We start from the raw sequence: 20,964 nt of genomic DNA, 5'->3' as shown, positions 1-20,964 counted from the left end.
ATGTATATGTATCAGTAACTCGTTTTAGCACTACATATTTATATGTATTATCATTTTTTGCATGACGCCCACTTTTTACACGATATCTAACTGTCCATACGTCATACAATTATTATTATTATTATTATTACTTTCACTTTAAAAACACGTGTCCTCGGCTAATATAAAACAAAATCTAGAAAAAAAAATGATGCCACTTGGATATCATGAGGCTGTATTTAGGTAGCTCCGAACAAAAAATTAACGATAGCGGATGGAGTTCTTTTCCTTTCAATAGCAGACTTTTTAACTTCCAATGAAAACAAATAAACTGAGGTACCTAAAAAATCTCATACAAAAGTACGAGTATGTTATCGTTAATTAATTAACAACAATGGAGCTAATATCGCAAATGAAATATTTAATAATGAATTGTTACAACACAAAATATTCAATGCACAAATTTCCCATTAAACTGTAAAATTTTCGTTGTTTCAAAATAAATATTTCTCTAAAAGCTGCATAAATCGATAGTCAGATGAAAATAGCAATTACGATAATATTTGTTGCCATTCTCCCGATAATTTGTGCCATCCCATCCGATCGAAATGTGAAAAGCTGCAATTTCATCATAAATTTAAAATTTTCATTCGGAAAGTTTTCGTACACTTGGCGATTTAAATATGACTTCAGGAAGACTTATACAAAGTTTGCTAGAACTGAAGTCTCCTCTATGCACCTTGGCAAAAGACTTTTCTGCACATATTCTTATTAACCGTCGTGAATTCATTAATTTTCGTAACTTTCTGCCTTCAGTACGATTAAATTGCATGCAAGCCTTGCTGTTATACAATCAATTCGTCCCCACCATTAATCTTCAGCGCTGGACGAATCGTGCGCAGCCAGTTGTGCTGTCCAGAAAAGCTTCGAATGTTGTGCAACACGTACGTTCAACTACGGTCAGCTCGGCCATTTAATCAATACCAACTGTCATAAAAATAGCGTTACAAAATAAGTTTGGTGATATGAACAACGTCGGGGACACCGAAGACAGAGTCCTTTGGAATAGGGAATCGACAAGTGATTTGATCGAATTGTACAAGAAGTACCCAGTCCTGTACGCACCTAAACACGGCAACTACAAGAACAAACGTAAACGTTTGGAGGTCCTAAAAGTCATCAGGAGCGATATGAACAGACGCGGCAGAAAAATGACCGTCGAAGATATCAGAAAGAAGATCCAAGGGTTGCGCACTCAATACGCCCATCAACTGTCCAAAATCAGAAAAAGTCAGTTGAGCGGGGCAAAACCTGAAAACATCTACAAACCGAAGCTTTGGTGTTTTGGACAACTGGAGTTCTTGCGCCACTCCGATTCGAGTGTCGATGTAATTTCTTTCGAGATTATTAAGCAATTACTACTTTGATTGGTTCCAGTGTGAAAGTCAGGCTGATCAGGACGACGACAGCCTGCACGAGTCACAGGACTTCGGTCAGCATGGCGAAGAAACACAAGAAATGAAAAATTTCTATAAAGAAATCTGCTTGATGAACAGGAAGGAACGCGCATCGACACGGATTTCTCCGGAGATATCAGGTTTCGTGCCTGGTGGCACAAATGAAAGGGTTGAAGATGATTTGTCCACGTTTGGGAGGTGAGGTGGTGAATGAAGAAAGATTATTGATTGATTTGATTGGGTTTAGGTTGGTCGAGTTCGAGCTAAGGAAAATCTGTAATCGGCAGTTGCTCCGACGGGCCAAGAAAGAAATTATCCATATTCTAATGGATGCACAAGAAGTCTGCGACTATTGAAATGTCATCTGATTTGTTGTCGTTGTAAATAAAAGAACAAATAAAGCGATACACGTAGATTTGTGTTCCTTACAAGTCAGAAGAAGCAATTTTTTTAAAGGGAAAAATGTGTAAAAAGTACACCAAATTCGTTTTTAATACTTGCGTCCAATATAAATATGTACATATTTGAACTTAAAAGTGTTTCATGGCGAAAGAGAAGGAATAAGTAGCTTATTTTTTCATACAATGATTCGGTTCTGACTATAATTGTTATCAAAAATTCTTTTGGAAATCTACTAACAATAAGCAAGACCGTTAAAAAACAAATTTCCCATAAAAATAGGTTAATATAAAGAAGATATTCCTTACCGATCTATGCGCAGAAGAAATTTGGCCCTGAAAGCTTTTCCATTTCAAAAACTACATAGATAAAGGTATAACGAAAAACATTTTCAAAATTGATCTGAATTTTTGGAAAAAAGAAAAAATTACTCAGTCCGAAAACTATTTGGATTACAGTTACTACTCTACTTACATTACTATGTAAGGTTTTAATCGTTACTCCAATTAAAATAACTCTTTATTCAGAACTAAGATATAGTGACTACTGAAAACATTGTAAATATTCGCTCAACAATGTGTATGTTTTTTTCTCTGTCACAACTCGACAAAGTACCTTTTGTGATAAAGACATTTCAAGTTTCGGTTGTGCCAATGTAACAGGCAATGGCAACTTCTTCTGCAATTTGACAATCCAACATTAAAGGATGAAATACGTCAGTGTTACTGCTGAAAAGAAAAATACTCTTTTGGTAACTCCAAAATGGCATAAAAATGGTGGTACCATTACGCCCCACAAGAGATATATGCCAAAATATGTCCCCACTATAACGTAAATAATATACCTACATATTTAAATAAAATTAAAAAATGATTCTTGATTATACATGTTAGCAATGATGCAATATTTGGAATTAAAACGTTCTTTATTTGATTTTACAACAGTTCGACTCAAAACAAAAACACACCCTGACTCGATTAGTCGGTTCTTATCGAATGCCACGCAGTGCTCTGATGTCGGTCCGTTCTATTTTTAGACCGCACCACCACTTGAAGGGGTGATGTGTGGGCGCCAATGACGTAGATTAGGGAAACTGTACCAAAATCTACTTACATACATATTATTTACGAGTAGATTGCCAGTCCAAAAAAAAAAAAATCTCCAAAAACAGTAATTCCTAAAATGGTATGGAAGTTTCATTCTTTTGTATTTTTTTGTTGGACAATTATTGTACAAAGACAAAAATTAATCTTAATTTGCAATTTGCAATTCAGTTATTTCACTGTAAATTCGGGTGTGGTACTCATAAAAGTCAAATTTGAAATCTTGATGACAGAAGCGGAAATATACAAAGTTCAAGAAACCTAAGTGTCAAATGAACAAAAATTGCATTTCAATTGACTGAACGGCTAGACGCCGAGGAACAATAGCAGTATGCACGCATGCAGCAGCTGATGATTGCTTGCTGTAAAAACAGCGTGTTGCGTGTGAACCCTAGTGCAATTTTTTTTCAGACTTGCAGGAAGAAAAACTGCCTGCTGCACCACATATGGGATGTATGAACACGACAAGAAAATTTTGCGGTCGCAATCTAAAACTGGGCAGCAAAAATGGTTGTGTCTGACCGTGCCTTTGAATATTAGAGGTTATCCTAGTAACTTTTAACAAATGCTTTAAATTGTTCAGGATTAAAGCGAATAACACTAAACAGCCAAATCGGTACACATACAGGGTTATTCACGAGAGGGGTATTTCTGAATTTCTTTTTGCCGCAACCCATTATACACATTGCAAGAATATCTTGATTTCAAATTTTGAAAATAATTATAACTGAATCCACGACGGCTCTTAGTCCTGTCGCTTTGACGTTAAAGCAAAAAATCTTTGTCAATTCGAAAATTTTGTTTTTACAATAAGGACGAAAAGACTGATATGCTCCTCATTTATGGAGAGCGTGGAAGGAATTCTGTCGCCGCTGCGGATGTTTACAAGCCAATGGTAGACACTTCGAACACCTTTTACATTAACTTAATTTGTTAATTTATTTGTTGAATTTTAATGAAATACAGGTTATCTGCCAATCTGACATTTTTGACAAATCTATCCAACTTACTTTGATTTCTAATTTAAAAGAAATAACACATTTGATTTAGTAATTACTGCCATTGGTATTTTTGGTTGCGGCAAAATAAAAATTCAGAAGTACCTCTCTCGTGAATAACCCTGTATAGTCTGTTCTTTAATCAAAGAACCACAACACCGCAATTTACATCCAAAATAGAGCTGGCAACGTTGTACACTTTTAACGTAGGATGAAAAATCTCATCATATAAAAATTGAGGTTATTAGAAATATTATTAGCACACCATGTTAATAAAGTTAATAACAACTAATTTGAGAGTTTAATAAATGTCTCACTTTGCGAGGCATTTTAATAATACGTTCAAATGTTAAATGCGAGTTTGCGTACTTTCAAGGACATTAAAAATGACAGGCATTGGCTGGTATAGGCAATAGATATCATCAAATTCCCTACATTTAGTAAAACAGATCGTGGTTCTTTGATTAATTGGTATAATGAAAAAGCACATAATTATGTTTTTTTTGTTAATGTACATACATGGCGGGAACAGTTTGTGCTAATTTATCTGTTAAATTTTAATTAAGGTGAATCTTCATCTAGTGTAATCAAATGATTTATGACAAAATGGTATATTTATCGACAAAATGATCATTCACCTTCTTGATGCCTCTCATTTCTAACTTCATTACAATTGTGAATCGATCCAGCCCGATTCCAGCTCCTGCTCTTGACAAATCCCATTGTCGCATTATTTACGACCGTTCAATTACGCAGATCATAAATAAATGCAATTTTTGATTTTATAATGCAAGACTAGATTTTATGCAAAATCTAATTAATATTTTTCCCGCTAACTTCATATATCAATATTGAGAGTGAAGCCTCATACATCAGTGTAAAATCAGAAACTGAAAATTAGGTTTAAAATTTAATTAAAATACCAATGATACAAAGCCTGTCACATCATCAATGGCTTTCAAAAAAGGAACTTCTTTATCTTCCAAGGCAAACGGAGCGATTTATCTATCTAAAAAGTCGCATTTTACTACAATTAAATCATAATAATAGTTTATTAGTTATGATTAAAATGTTTTCCATTAATTAATTAATTAACAATGGGACTCATGTCGTAAATGGAATTATTTGATAATTAATCGTTATATCACAAAACACACATTACACACATTTGCAGTTTCAAATTAAATGTTTGCCTAAAATCTCAATTCCGGAACGTCGCTCAAATTTGAATAGAATAATTTGATAGTCAGATTATTATTATTATCATCATAATTGTAACAATGCCTTCGAAAATTCGTGAAACTCGCTGTAAATGTGGAAAGTTTCAATTCCATTACTAATCTGAAAATTTAGCTTGGAAAGTTTTCCGCCAACTTACCAATTTTATATGACTGGGAAGATTTTACACCAGTGTTTTCTCGACCCTTTTCAAGATGAGGTTCTTCTTCAGGTTATTTCCGTGCGACCCTTTTAAAGTGTTTAGGAATGTAAAACAAGGGTTCTATTTAAAATATTATGCAAATTAAGCAAATCAATTCAGGGCTGTTTTAATCTTATGGAATAAGACTATAGCTCAGGAGTGCCGAAATTTTTTATTTCTGGCTCGTTTTTGAAGGAAGGTAGATTAGAAAAGCAAAGCTTTCCTATTTTCTTTGTCATTAATTCATTCATTTTTATTTTCTTTCTACTTTAACTGTACAGAGTGATATATGTGTGTATTTCTTTCAAGTCATTGCAGAACCGTCTGTGAGATCATCGCGGCCTCCAGGAAGTTAATGCACCATTGATTCAAAATCGCTGTTTTATACAAAAATCCTGAAAACATTACTAAGATTCCGTCTGTGCAAGTTTACTACTGTCTGCTTCCATCGCAATTAAATTGCATGCAAGCCTTGCCACTATCTATTCGTCCCCACCATATTAACCTTCACCGCTGCGCGGATCGTGCGCAGCGAGTTGCGCGGTCTAGAAGAGTTCCGAGTGCGGTGCAACACGTACGTGCAACTACGGTCGGCGATTTAATCAATATCAAGTCTCGTAAAAACAGCGGCGAATGCATTAAAAAAATACATGTAAACGTGGTGTGTCTTCGCGGCAAGATGAACAACACCGAAGAAACCGAAGAGAGGTTCCTTTGGAATCAGGAATCGACATGTGACCTGATCGATTTATACAAGAAGTATCCAGTTCTATACGCCCCAAAAGATGGCAACTACAAGAACAAACCCAAACGTTTGGAGGCCTTGAAAGCCATCAGGAGTGAAATGAGCAGACGTGGCAGGAAAATGACCGTCGAAGATATAAAAAGGAAGATCCACGTGTTGCGCACACAATACGCCAACCAACTGTCCAAAATCAGGAAAAGTCAGTTGAGCGGGGCAAAACCTGAAAACATCTACAAACCGACGCTTTGGTGTTTTGCACAACTGGACTTCTTGCGCAACTCCGATTCTGCATTAAGTGTCGACGTAAACTCTTTCGAAACTTGTTTGTGAATCACTACTTGGATTGTTTTCAGGGTGAAGGTCAAGCTGACCAAGATGACGAAAGCGTGCACGAATCGAAGGACTTGGGACAGCTCAATATAGTCGAGCGTGGCGAAGAAACACAAGAAATTGAGTCTTTTTATGAAGACATCGGATTAGTCAAGAGAGAGGAAAGCACACCGACGAGAATTTCTCCAGAGACGTCAGGCATACTACCTGGCGGCAAGATTGAAAGGATTGAAGATGATTTGTCCACGTTTGGGAGGTGAGATGGTTACGAAGCAACGAAGTAAGATTATTGATTGATTTGGTTGTGTTTAGGTTGGTAGAGTTGGAGTTGAGGAAAATCAGTGGTCGACATTCGCTCCGGAAAGCGAAGAAAGAAATTTTGAACATTCTAATGGATGCACAAGAAGCTTGTGATGATTGAAACATGACTTGAATTGTTATCGTTGTAAATAAAAAAGAAATAAACATATGTAGCTAGAAAAAATGAGTCTCTTGCAAGTTAAAAATGGAAAAGTGTCAATTTAGGACATTTGTGAACTAACTAGCTAATGTTTTTCTTAAAGTATCTCAGATTTTTACCAAACCTGCTAACGCATCTCACAAAGCGCATTCATTGTTAAGAAACGAAATTAACACACCAAAACCAATCATTTTAAAAAATACGATAAGCAGGAATGTTTACCCTTCCAAGGTGACCTTGGAAATATCTGCCCGAAGGCGGAGCGATAAACCAGTGAAAAATCTGTAAATGAAAACTGAAAATGTTTACTTTACGTGGAAATAGACGAGAGACAGACGACACTCACGTAACGAATGACGATGTTTTCCGGTCGGTTTGTAGTGCCTACTCTAGACCGATATTCGTCGTTTCCACAGATATGACTCATAGCCCACGAGAAAATCCAAGACCTTTACCATTATAGCAGTAGTTTGATTTGTAGGTACTATAACTTTTACTAAAACTTGTACACTTGGACTAAACCCCTTTTAAGATTATTAAAAAATTAAACTGTTCACAAGATAATGTAGATTGCCGTGGTCGAAAATGTTAACAAGATGGATATATAGTTTTCCAACCACCATGCAGAAGGAAGAGGCCTCTAGGGCTGTTCCACATAATAATTTAAATATGAAGTACACATTTCCGAAAATCATTTTCAAAACCTTTAAAAAATACTGTAAGCTTTAAAATTGGTATCCTTTGAAGTTTTCACCTCGACCTCCACAAGAAGTAATTTGGTCCCGAATTTATCTACATCAAAAACTCAACCAGGATATTACATACTAGCAAGTTGAAATATTTTTGATTTTTCTTATAGTTATGTATCTTAAATTTTTGGAATAAGTAACTTCACATAGAGTCATAAAAACAGAAAACATCTTGGTCAAAATATAAATCCAGAACAATTTACAACTAGTAAAAGAGATTATTAAGTTGCCGACACAAGTTGACCTATGACCTTCATCGAACGAAATGTGTCTACCTTCAAAAATAAAAATGATAAGAGGGTGAAAAAGTAATACTGTCGGTGTTTGGCGGCAGTTAGTCGGACGAAAAGCCCTAAATTAGCCGTCGATGCCGCCATTAAACGCCACGGGGCGTAATTGCAGTATCATAACGGTGGTAAAACATCAATGCGATGGTAAATCAACGGGTAAGTGAATTTGATTTGACTCTTGTTATTAGGTGGTTGAATAATTAAATGGGGCTGTTTTATTGAAGCATGTGCGACACGAACTAGGGGAGAGCAACCCTCTGACAGCGTGCCGCTTCGAGATAATTTCAAATTCGATCCATTATCACGGGGGTGCACCCGCCCTGTTTGTTTTTACGCTCCTTACGGCCAACAAAGACGCGACTCCATTGTCCCGCACTGACCGGAATCTCCACCCCGAATTCCTGCGCGGCATAAATCACGTCGATTTTTCGCCCAGGGATGATTTGCCAAGTAAAAAATCTTCGTAGCAGATGGTCTCCGTTGGTTAGTACAAAAAGCCCAGCTGTCGAGTTACGTCAGTCGGCTTTTACATGGCAATATCTCCTCCCTGGGCGGCCGTACACGAATTCACCCCGACTCATTATGAGTGATTACCGCATTCGCCCCGCATCGGTTCGGGCCCCGAATTACGCCACTGCCTTGATTACGGCACATCAAGGGAATTCACCCCTCTCTGATGGAGTGATTTTGGCAAGTAATGAGACTACTGCCGGCGCTCGATTCTCAGTTGCCTTTATGAAGTTTGTAAGACTCCATAATCAACGAAAGGGAGACACAAACTTTGATATTACAAGGGTGTACGCCCTGCGTATACGTAATCGAGACGCGGAAGCGACAAAGCTGCGCAATCTCTTCGGAAAATTCGACACCGGAGAGGGTTTGGCCGCACCCCGATGCGACCCCGACGGCGGTTGGGCCATCAGCAAAACGTTCGAGAAAGCAAGAAATGACACAAAATAATAACCAGTTTAATTTTGATTTACAGTCCTGTTGGGTTTTTGCTGAAATATCTAATGTTTCGACTAAATATAATATTTATTAATCACAAAATTATTACGATTTGATGCTAACACTTTACACTTTCCATATTGCCTCAAGGAATCTCCCTTGTGAGTCTATTCTATCAAAGAGCTTGATATGTTTATGGATTCCGCGTTAAGCTTTGATCAACGTCGTAATTGTACTGTCAACAAAGCTTTCAGAACCGGGCGCTCCACTAAAGATTACTTAAAAAGTTTTGAAATATTGATACTATTAGCAAACAGTTATTTCTAGGGCTATTTTGAAATACATCAACGTTGCGTGGTTTCCATTTTATGACATCTACATTAATAATCCTTCAGAGAGCGCAAAATTTTAATTATCTTCTTTTTAAACAGGGAAGGTTACCTTACCCCTCGAACCTAGATCAATTTTTTTGTTATGTATTTTGTAATCCATATTAAAGCACAAACCCTCACACAAAAATTGCCACTGAGATGGATATTTAAGGATTGAAATCGCCCCCTGAAAGTTGATGTTTTTTCGCTTATATCTCGAAGACTAAAAAAGATAGCAAAAAAGCTTCAATGGTAAAAATTTATGTTGTCACACTGTAAAAGACTGGGTAAACACAAAATGAAAAACATGATTTCGTAATACTTTTTCCATTTCCGATTCTTATAGGATCATTTGTACAGAGTGATCAACAAGGACTGAAGCTGTTGGCAACAATGACAACATGATGAAAATTTCATTGAAATTGGTAGCATTACATTTTCAGTTGTCAATTTTGACGGGCAAATTCAAACTTCAAAATCAAGTGTCATTTTTGTATCTATTTTTTTATTAAAATGATTTTTACACTAAAACAAGACATTTTTATTGGTGTGGTGTACTTTCGGACTGGAAATTTTGATGCTGCTAACGGTTGGTAGTATTCCACGGAGCACGGATGATGAATTTCACCAATTTCAACAAATGTTCCCCGAGCCAGTTGTTATATACCTTAGTTGCGTTTAGGCAGCATTGCACGAAATTGGTGCAACGTTACCTACAAACCAGTGATGGAAAAAGGCAAAAGCTACTGGTAGAACCTTATCTACACTTACAGAAGATGCAGTCGAGAATGTTCGAGGTAGAATGGAACAAAACCCTCGAAAGTCAGTGCGAAAGCTTTCACTCCAAACAGGTGTGATTCTTATCTAAAACACACGCATCCAAAGTTATTTGTTGGACACGTTTAATGCAGGGCCTAATAATTCTTACCATTAAAAATCCCGTCATTCCTTTTCCTTACTGTACAAGCTTGAAGCTTGTCATCTCATATGGAAGTTGCCTAACCATTTTTAAGAAGAAATTAAAGTTCCACCCTTACAAATTTTCCCAGATCCAATCCCTGCAACATGTTTCTGTATCTCAGGAGGGGCATGCGGGCACGGCCTGTCGCTTTTATGAATATCGAAACAGTGGGCCATTTAATTAAGTACGGCTAATTACTTTTTATACTGTTTTTGGTCGTTTTGTACGTATCGTGTTTTAAAACTACCAACTCGTAACATAACCTAAATTTTTTGACATTCACAAATTGCAGCGGGTGCCAACACTGACGCACAAAAAATTTTCATACTTTGGGAATATTTTGCTGTCATTTGCTGCCAACAGCTTCAGTCCTTGTTGATCACGCTGTATTTATTATACAGTGTGGAAATTACTTATGGAATAAATTCAGTAATTTCAAAACTAATGACATTTGCCGAAAACGCTGAAACAGGTCGATTTTTGTTTTTAATAATGCTTATTTTAAGTTACTTCACTTGTTCATGACGTCATCCATTTTTGAGCTATGACGTCATTACCAATTTTTTTAAATGACAACCCCCACTTTTTTCTTCTCTTTCTGATAGACCTTCCTACTACCTAAACGATGAATGAAAAAAATTGGTACCTTACATAACAATTTTTTTGAGAAAATAACAAATACCTCTACATTTATTTCTATAAATGAGTGTCATTAACAATTAAATTTTATAAACTAATTTAAATAAAAGAAAAAAACATTATGGAGAAATTCCGTTATCCTTCTACAGGGTGCATTTTCGTTTGACTAGACGTAATCTCCACCTTAATTAATTTTTAATGTGGAAAAAATGTAACGATCCTTTTCTTAAACTTCTCCCTAATTTGAACTTAATGGGATAGACTGCTTTCTTAATTATTTCAACTTAAAAGCTTCTAACTCTGTAATACTTTTAATTTATTCAAAACTGTAAACGGTTTGGCTGGTCTGAATTATTAAGTACTATTCTGTTTGAGTCCGCCTTAATAATTAAGAAACATAATAACCCGTTTTACAGTGACTTCTTTAACTAATTATTTAGTTAATTACCCTCTGAAACAAGTGGTAAATTTTATATTAGTGCTGGTTAAGTTCCAAAATGTTTGAGACCCGTCAGCTTTTCTAATTTATTTAATATTTTTAAATTATGTGATGATAAATTCTCAGTTGCAATATTACAAGAATGTAAATGAAAAAAAAATTGTAACAAAATTATACGATTATAAAAATATCGTTAAAAATCTACATACTCAAGGTAATTAACTTTAATGACAAGTCCTTGTAAATAAATCTATCACAAACAATATGTACTTGAGAAATGATCAGTCATACTCATAATGTTCCTTGTGTTATCACGATTAAACAAAATTAAATATTTTGTACCTACTGACCTTACCTACGTTTTATGTAAAACTGCTCAAACATTTGTAGATACGTAAGGTATTTGGTATTGTTATTCATCGTAATAATATTTCCAATATGAAAAATATTCCCAGGATGAATTACAAAAAACCCTGTCAGACTTTGTTTGAGTCTGTCAGTTGAGGTTCATGCTCTATAATTATATTTGGTTTGTACTCTGTTAAAACAGACTCATTTCATTACGTTAAGTATTTAAGTAAATACTTTAGACACTCAATTTTGCTAGTCCCCTATTGGGTAACAAAGAGTGAACATATTGGATATTATCGCCCCTCAAAACATTTTTATTGCGCTAATTTTGTAGGATTATGAAAAATTACCGAAATGAGTCGTCTCTCCAGTTATCCACCATAATTTAAAGATGCATTCTTTTTAGCCCACGGTTAAACAACAGTAATCTCTTTATATAGTGGAAGAGATTTGTAAGATCCACTATTATTTACAACCTGTCACGCAGTTCCCATTGTTCACAGTTTAAGATGAGAAATTTCCCATTTCTCACAACGTTAATGCACAACAATACATATTTCAAATTCTACGTAATTTGTCCCGAATGGGAACACTGAATTAAGTTCCACCCAATTTTTGATGCAGGCAATTTGTCACAAAATGAAGAAAAACAAGTGTTCTCGTAAAATGAAGCGATTACGGAATACTACGGCATTGTCGAAAATAACTCAGTTGAATGAATTTTTCACTCGAGTCGTTGTTTGGATTAACTTGGTTTAGTGATTTAACCGGTGATGTTTTCATAAAAATATTTCTTTGAAAGCAGATTGGTTGCTGTTCGTATTGAGTATCTAATGTTATTGTTGTCTGAATGGAAGTCAAAAACCGCAACAGAAAATAAATTTCGCCGAATTTATATGAAATTTACCTCAAATGTTTCAGTTGCAGGAGGCTGCTGGGCATTTTGCATCTGAAAAAACATCACTCAATATCATCTTTCCAAGAATAAAAATCAATCATAAATATGTACGAGATTTTTGCTTTGAATATTCAGTTCACAAAATTGCAGATACAACAGTGATAAGGATAATAAAATGCTAATGAAATGTAACATTTACCACTACAACTGCTTACAACAGATTTTACTCCAATTAATTATCAACATTTTTTAATTAAAGGCGCGCCAGTCTGCTTGTTGCAGTTATCACAGCAATTACCCACTGCAAACTTTAAAATTCTAATTAAATTCACAAGAGTTGTTCTGTTTCTAGTAATCAATGACGGAATCTCGAATGGTAGCACGTTTCAGACCATTTAAAGCATTAATTAATTTTTCATTTACTTCCACTTCTCTAACCATTTTAGCAGGCTTGTTAATTTGAATAAATGTATAATACCAATTTTAATGAACTGAAGATACAAAGTACGGAAAAAATTATTTGTTCATACCCTTCGCAATTTCCAGTAATTTATCAACACCTCAATATTTCCGCGTTTTTTCTTGGACGAACGATTATTCTTTTGATCACTAACCGGCGCCATCACAAGTATTATAGCACACACTACCGTATAAAACACAAGAAATTATGTTCACTTACAGTAACACTTGGCAAAGAAGTGAATAAGAATCGACGAAGACTAAGTTTCCAAAATTTTGGTCGTCTGCACAACCCTCTACCACCACTTTAACAATCAGAACATTAAATAGGTAAATGGGGGAGGAGTTACAAGGTGACCATTATTCTGGGAGAGATGTTTTCCAGAAAGTAAGCGGTTAGTTTTCACCAATAATCTTTCAGAAACCAACAATGCAGATTATTATTTCCAAATTAACCCTCGAGACGATGATATTTGTAAACAAATATAATGAAAATGAATCATTCGAAAAGGGTAGTACCATTAAATTGAAATGTCCAAATAAAAATTAACTCTTGAACTCTCATAAACCATTCAACTTGTGATTAAGAGATTATTGGTTATTTCTCTCAAGCACTTTCCCACACATCAATTTAGTACCTGTAGCATCTACCAAGATGTCATAAATCACCTCTTCTGTCATACTCTTACGAAATAATTGGCCATAGACAAGTATATGTGGGAACAAGTTTCAAAACTCCCATTAATAGTGATAAGAACTACATGAATGAAAAGTGAAGAGTAACACAGACATTCTACTGGAAGCTCCATTTCTCTTAAACGGATGACACAAATTATTTGTTCTACCCATGTTCTCCATTTTAATGAAACGATTTAAATGCGACACTCTAAAAGAAAGTTTGATTATTTTCATGTAAATTACGAGTCTTTCTACTCCATCCTGCAATCTCAACAAAGAAGTATTATTTATGACCGCGCGATCAGTCGATGGCTAGATGAGGAACATCCAATATAAAGTTGCAATAAATTAGTGTTAAGACGTCAAAGTCTATCTTCTGGTTCGTGAACATCCGAGATTTATGGCATTGATTGCATGCCACAGTCTTTACATCAACATGTAGTGTTATAACTGGCATGAAATGCAAATTTTAATTAGGAACGAAATCCATAAACCATGATTTATTTATAAGAGAGATCAGAAAGGAGGTGAATGTTGATGCGTCGTGCTTCAGTCAAGCGTATTTCTTGTATTACACGTGTTTCGGTCAAGCAATTACCATCATTTAATAATAGTTAATAACTGGTAAATTGTAACTGAAATAAATCAATGAAAGTGCTAAATAAATATACACTAGATTAAACATTATTAATTGTTAGATAACGGAAAGAAGATTAAAACCAGTAATCGTTGGCGTCACACACACATTTTACAGTTTTTATTTTATATCCCTGATGGTGCCAAATAAAGTGACGAAACACATCGATTCGGGCGACGATTTACGTAATTAGTGTCGACATCTGGGGTGCCAAAGATATTCCAATTGAATATTTTATCACCTCGCATGCTCCATTTTATTGTTACGACGTGACGAAGCGTTAACATCCCCTCATTTTTTTATTATTCGATGGTCCCAAACGAAGTGACGAAACACCCTCTGATAAACAACCAATAAAACAGTACCGAAACAACGCCAGAAATTACATGCTAAATTATTCATATATCCATTTCAACATCAACCGGCTCCGCTACAGTATTTACTGAAGTTGTCATTACTGTCAATCCAATAACACCCATTACATAAACACAATATCAGCGAAGACACAGCTGTTGATACCAGTTCTTCGCATCCTCTGTGGCCTTGTTTCGCCGTTATCATCGATAACAAAGTGACAGTTTACGTCAAGAGGAGCGATTATTGTAAACCGTATAGTAAACAATGAGACTGCAAACACAAATGATCCTTTCACAATCGACAATACCACACGTTATTTGAGCCCCAGTTCGATCCCATTAAACCTCGAAATTAATTCCGGACATGAGGAGTGCGCACAATTTTAATCCGGCCGAAAAAATTTCATCAAGTCGAGCTTTGCGCGATAAGGGATATTCGACTAAATGCACGGTCATTTGGGAGATCCTCGAAATGAGTACAGATGGTTTCGATATTTTGAAAATGGGTCGTTTTATGACCTAGCTAGTGAGTGGCACTCGTATTTTATGCATAATGCATGTTCGTGCCCATATGGTATCTTATTTAGGCTTGTTGTTATCAACCGCACCGTCAAATGGTAACAGCAAATCAAAGTACATATTCCTTTACAAGAAAAAAATTGGAAATGAAGATTTTGAAACGATTAAATTTGTGGTTAGATGAGTTTAATATATTAGCACGTAAACAACATTACAGAAAATTAAAACCTTAAAACCAAGAGTTGTTTTTAACCATTATAATGTGGTATATCCATTTGAGTCTGAAAGCTCGAGCTGTAAAACTACAAACAACAAATTATCAACAAAAGGACAGCGGGGTGGCTTTTATTCCATTGTAAATTTATCTCAAAAATTTATTAGCCCAAGAGTTAATTTTCTTTGAAATACTTTCTTATAGAATGGCCAGGTAGAAACAAACGGACGGATAGTCAGCTTTCAATCTGTTAACAACAAAGGGCGCTGCTAGCAAAATTCAAATAGTACAGTGGCGTACAAAAAGACAAAATGCCACTTTGTTATTGTTTTATTGTGTTATTGTTTTACAACGCGAACCTCCAGTCACATGAAAACAATAACCAATTGTAGAAAAAAATCAAAACGACCAGGTTTAATTCTAAATTGTAAAAAAGCATGTCAGGGCAAACAAAAACGTTCAAGGACCAGCTCACAAATTCTTGCAGACTTTTTGGTCCAGACAGTAGAAGGAAAAAAGTTTTGCACAAATAGCATGCGCGAGTTCAAATTAACTTCCGAAACCGCGAGATAATCATAATGGTGACCTGCTGAATGAATCCAAGACTGGTTTTATTAAGACAATTGTCAGTTGTCGTTAGATGACATCCATCACCTATTTGTGTTTAAATAAAAATAACCTAAAAAAATTTACATTAATTTAGATGTCAACTTCATGTCAAATTTAAAAAAGCCATAACCCATTATGTTTAATTTTTTTTTAAATACATAAATATAAATGATCCGCGCACAACTGGTTGCGTTTCAATTTTTGTAAGGCCCATTATTCCTCGTGAATAACCCTGTATATGTTCAATTATGAGAAATCAACAACGACGATGCCTATATTCGGGGGTGATTTGCATATCTTTGAAATAATAAATTTTGAATAATCTCAACAAATTTACCGGGAGATCAAGTGCAGCAGTCCAGGTCAACAGGAAAATAAATTAATTAATGTTTTGCAAATTCATTATAAAAACATGAAAAATAAATAAAGTTAATGTACGGTCGGTGGACAAATAAAACTGGGACCCTTAAAATTTAATCTATGTAAATCAGACCATTGAATTGTCAATATATTTGTCAGTATCTATAGAATATGTCATACGAAAGTTAACCTATTTGTGACAAAGCCGTATTTAAACGATGCAAATTTGTAAATTTTGACTTATATGATTGTCATTTTTGTCCCAGTTTTATTTGTCCATCAACTGTACATGTTATTATTAAAACAACATAAAAATAATAAACTGTATTAAAATAATCTACATAAATAAATGAATCTATTACAGAACTTGTTTTCGACTGTTTTTGTTTTATTTTGCAATACACGACTCACATTCTTGTTCTCCTCTTCATACTTGACTGTTTCCTTTAGTCACTTTTAATGAAATATTTGAGTAACAACCAAAACGTTACGTTGGAATCATGGAGATAGATGTAACAATATTCTAGTTTCTACTTGCTCCTGTTGCTAGATTAATGGAGATTCGACCAATCTTTAAATTAAGAAAAGATATACGAGTATATCAAGTGTTTATCGGTTGACATGTTAATTGTTCCTTGGTGCTGTAATGGTCCGAGTAGGTTCGCTAAATAAAAAATTTTAATTTAATAAAAATAAAGAACTTCAACGAAACGTCCTCAACAACTAACCATTCATGGGGAGAGGAATTTTTGTTAGTTGTATATTTAATGTTTCTCAATGGCTTTGTCGGCACAATAATCCTTAAAAGTGGTAATGTAAACTCAAATAAAATTTGCCGACCTTCTTTGAAATTGTCCCTAGGATAAACACAGGTTAAAGGTAATAAATGTTCTTGGGGAAAACCGTTCGACATTTTTGGAAATTCCAGTTAAAATAATCTTTGACAAGTATGGCCTATGGTTTGACAAGTTTGACCACCAGCTTTATTGTACACAGGTAGTTGGATTAATTTGGGAGTGAAAGCATTCATACCTGAGAGGCAAAGCAACTGTAGGTCTGCATTCATGACAAATTATCTCAATACCTTTTGAGTCTTCTTCGCGTATGTGGAGGACTTTATCAACTTATTTAGAGATAATGCTTTTCAATTTCATCCGGGACATCTGCTCTTGAAATAAAGTGGGTTGGTGAAGAAGTCAGCTCAAGTTTCCGTAATAAACAAGTTGACAAGTACCTAACGTAAAACATTTTTCTGCATAATTTCGGGAACTCTTCCAGTACCATCGCACTTCCGATATAAAAGCGCTAACTGAGCGTTACGTTAAGTTGATTCAATGCAAATAATCCGCTTAATTACGTAATTAGATGATGTTAATTAGATGTGGTTCACCTGTCCTGGATGAATAATGCAAAATTGCAGACCTACGCATTCATAATCGCCGATGCCAGTTCAGATGGAAGGAATTAATGAAGGCAATTAGTATCAACCGGAGATACTGAATGGTTGCAGGAAACGCGAGCTTGCGAAACACCCAATATAATAATTTTATAATCACCAACTAATTAGAGCCTAATGTGCCGTCTAAAACGATTCCATATCATTCGCGCTTGTTCATATTACGTTCGATAATCGCACGAGTAATTTACTCGAGTAAATACGTTGAATTGAAAAGATTATGCACCACCGTCCGACAACAATGGCTAATTATTAATGCCACTTGTGCTAATCTCGCCGACATTACTTATGCATACTTGTGAGGCTAAAACAAAGAAATTATTAATTACAGGTGTGTTCTCTCGACTGCGTTGCGTTTATTAGCATAACTCGGAAAGATGAAAATAATGTTGTTTCACCATTTATGCACATGCACACCGTGAAAATTTCTGCTTGCTATTTATAAATTGCCACAGCCATGCGGAACTTGTATGTTTACCGTACTCTAGCACCGAGAAAAGTGAAGCCTCAAGGTCACGTTTCAGCCATTTGCCGTAGAGGCAAAAAGCGTCCTTAAAAAATAATCGCGCAATAGAAATCTATGCAGTATGGGAAATATAGAACTGTGGAAGTGCAGTTGCGTTGGGTCCGTTCTGTGTTGGAACGAATTGTAACAGCTGCAGCAGCGTTAATACGACGACCCTGTCGTCGGTCACGTGTTGCTGACAGGGATACCGGACTGTAGTACCACCGGAATTCACAATTAATTATGATTATCTCGCTTTACTGATTTGACCTCATAAGCATAAATTACCATAATGATAATTTTGTGGACAATTTATTTTAATGTGCCATGCAGAAATCATGTTGCGGATAAATTTACATTTGCGCATACCATTACAGTTTAATTAATTAATAATTATGGAAATCAGGTTAGCGTTTATATTTGTCATTTACATGGGAATAAACGAAATACATTAATTAGAAATAAATTCGAACGCGGCTTTATTGTGCCGCAGCACGCGGATCCGTTTTGATTAAAAACTGAATGAAATTACACAAATTTCCAATTTCGAAAAAATTTCATCACGCGTTTGGAATTTGCACTGGACGAAAATTTTTGTGGTCGGTATCAGTTATTTTTACATTAATGCCACGACCCGTACTAAATCACTCCTATCAATACGCCGTTCTAAAAATAGATCGAAAAGTTGTCTTAACTAATGGCAATAAAAAATCGCAAAAATATTTTATCTACCAAAATGATGTCATTTTTCGATTTTGGTAAAGTTTAGACGATAATAATTAATCACACGATAATTGTGTCCCCAGATTCGTAATTAATTTCGTTTTGATACAGCGGAGATACGGACTGTGTCATTAAGAATTTTACTTTTAATAAGCACGTGTATCTACATATTCCGCATAATTATTGGAATAGATAAAGTCGAAACATTCTTGATGAAAAAATAAATGTTTATGAAACTCCAGTTGTGAAACGCTAATTAACATTATCAACGCTGGCTAAATTGGGAATGTCGTGGGTAAATTCAAATGAAAGTGGTTTTGCAAAAACGGACTAACAAAACGAAAGCTTTAAATATGTTGTCCATATGTATTGTCATATTGTCAAAATTTTCATTGTTACGTAATCAGAAAAAAATAGACATATTTTGTTAGTGTACCCACCCTTAAAATTAACGAACTGTAAAAAGTTGGTGGTGTGACTTTCATAAAATACATACTCTAAAGTGCTATAATTTCGAATTGACGCTTTAAAACCCCAATAGTAAAAATGCTGCAAGGACAAAGTTTCCTTGTCAACATCTAATAACCCGGAAATGCTTGATAACGTAATACCTACACTTTTAAAATGAATAAGTCGTTGTAAAGTACTACTCAAGAAGTTTTAATTTTCCGGAAATGTCCAAATTAAAAATGTGTCGTGAATGTGTATAGTCCTGAAGAAACTTAAAAATAAAACAAACGAGATTGTCCGCTTTTACACAAACAAATGTTTTTCCTTGTCCACGTGTCTCGATAACCTAAGAAGTTATAATGGACGATAACAAAACTAAGAGTTTCCATTAAAGTTTTGTTCTTCCAAAACAACTTTTAACACTTTGATAAAAATTCAGTAATATAAATTCAAAAAAACTTGGTATATTTCAACATCTCACAAAAGGAAATTCTTGGTTTGCATCCACTCTCAAAATGAATAAACTGTAAGAAAATTGTCCCAAGAAGTGTTGTTAGATTGAATTAATTAAAGTAATTTCGTTTCTTTATAAATATCTCACAGAAGAAATAAGCTCATGATCACGATCAACGATTTTAAATGGATAAAATAAGAATAATATAAAACAACAGAACATGTCAATATTAGGTACCTTATTCCGTTTCTTGTTTTTTCAAATGGCGCGACTATAAGGTAAAAAAGGTCTATTCGTTAGGGAAACACGTCGCTGATGTAGGGAAGCAATCAGTAAGTGTCCCCCAAAAAAATAGTTATCAAAAATTAAAGCCAGTGGCGTCTTTTAAATGTTTTTCAAACTACTGATATGATAAATAATCGACAATATGACTCGTGAAACCGGAGCGGCACACGAACTCGTTGAATCGGTAACTCGATTTCACTCGTAGATACATATATCATGGATGATAATCATACCACTTGTATTTATATTTAGTTGAATGCCGTCCAAAAAATGTCCATTAAAGTTTTGTTGCTCCACAATATTTCAAAAGTGTCAGTAGTATCTAAAATAATCAATGTGGGAAAAAGCTAGTTTATTTATCAACATCTAACAAAATAGACATGTTTTACGACTCCCTCACTTTGAAAAAGAAAGTGACTTTTCACGAAAGCTTCAGTGCTCCAGAATAATCTTTCCAAGCGTGAATAATAAGACAAAACAATTGCTCTTATCAACGTTAGTAAAAATGTTTTATGACCTATAGATAGCTACCCATTTTTTAAATAAACAATACCATAACAAGTAAATACTGTGCCGCTAAAAAGTTTTCATTATCGTTCTGTTGCTACAAAATTATATTTATAGCCTTAACAGTATATGTATAGTAGTACATAATTGCAATGCAAAAGAAACCTTCTCATAATATAATACGTGTTTTGTGACGTACCTACCCATTCAATAGG

The 20,964-nt window shown here is 34.9% G+C and overlaps 3 protein-coding genes and 1 long non-coding RNA gene across 12 annotated transcripts in view; 2 read left to right on the top strand and 2 right to left on the bottom strand.

Moving 5' to 3' along the window:
• Positions 1-20,964, bottom strand: part of sbb (scribbler) — a 148,815-nt gene that overhangs the window by 29,312 nt on the left and 98,539 nt on the right. For 8 of the 9 annotated variants that reach the window (XM_069039855.1, XM_069039852.1, XM_069039850.1 and 5 more), the window contains one exon: positions 12,547-12,588. The exons of the other annotated variant lie outside the window; for it this stretch is intronic. In XM_069039855.1, coding sequence (XP_068895956.1) covers positions 12,547-12,588 — 42 coding nt within the window. The remainder of the gene's footprint in view (positions 1-12,546; positions 12,589-20,964) is intronic. 9 annotated transcript variants of the gene reach the window in all.
• LOC138124709 (uncharacterized) lies at positions 97-1,841 on the top strand. The gene is made up of 3 exons (XM_069039860.1): positions 97-1,367; positions 1,417-1,634; positions 1,684-1,841. Exons 1-3 carry the CDS (start codon positions 1,005-1,007, stop codon positions 1,790-1,792), a joined length of 690 nt encoding a protein of 229 aa, XP_068895961.1. The 5' UTR covers positions 97-1,004; the 3' UTR covers positions 1,793-1,841.
• LOC138124708 (uncharacterized) lies at positions 5,888-6,927 on the top strand. The gene is made up of 3 exons (XM_069039859.1): positions 5,888-6,404; positions 6,455-6,687; positions 6,744-6,927. Exons 1-3 carry the CDS (start codon positions 6,036-6,038, stop codon positions 6,850-6,852), a joined length of 711 nt encoding a protein of 236 aa, XP_068895960.1. The 5' UTR covers positions 5,888-6,035; the 3' UTR covers positions 6,853-6,927.
• LOC138124711 (uncharacterized) lies at positions 7,023-10,855 on the bottom strand. Its single transcript, XR_011157248.1, has 3 exons — positions 10,178-10,855; positions 10,021-10,113; positions 7,023-9,962 (listed from the first exon to the last, which is right to left on the bottom strand). It is a non-coding gene; the product is annotated as an uncharacterized lncRNA (long non-coding RNA).

Source organism: Tenebrio molitor, chromosome 2 (genome assembly GCF_963966145.1).
Source record: "Tenebrio molitor chromosome 2, icTenMoli1.1, whole genome shotgun sequence".
In the NCBI taxonomy this organism is placed as follows: domain Eukaryota; kingdom Metazoa; phylum Arthropoda; class Insecta; order Coleoptera; family Tenebrionidae; genus Tenebrio; species Tenebrio molitor.
The sequence above is the reverse complement of the archived record's forward strand: the minus strand, read 5'-3'. Positions and strand labels throughout refer to the sequence as shown.

Coding starts and splice junctions, on each gene's coding strand:
- LOC138124709 (XM_069039860.1), top strand. CDS start 1,005: ATGAACAACGTCGGGGACACCGAAGACAGAGTCCTTTGGAATAGGGAA. Junction 1,368..1,416: donor ACTCCGATTCGAGTGTCGAT/GTAATTTCTTTC, acceptor GATTGGTTCCAG/TGTGAAAGTCAGGCTGATCA. Junction 1,635..1,683: donor GATTTGTCCACGTTTGGGAG/GTGAGGTGGTGA, acceptor GATTGGGTTTAG/GTTGGTCGAGTTCGAGCTAA.
- LOC138124708 (XM_069039859.1), top strand. CDS start 6,036: ATGAACAACACCGAAGAAACCGAAGAGAGGTTCCTTTGGAATCAGGAA. Junction 6,405..6,454: donor ATTCTGCATTAAGTGTCGAC/GTAAACTCTTTC, acceptor GATTGTTTTCAG/GGTGAAGGTCAAGCTGACCA. Junction 6,688..6,743: donor GATTTGTCCACGTTTGGGAG/GTGAGATGGTTA, acceptor GGTTGTGTTTAG/GTTGGTAGAGTTGGAGTTGA.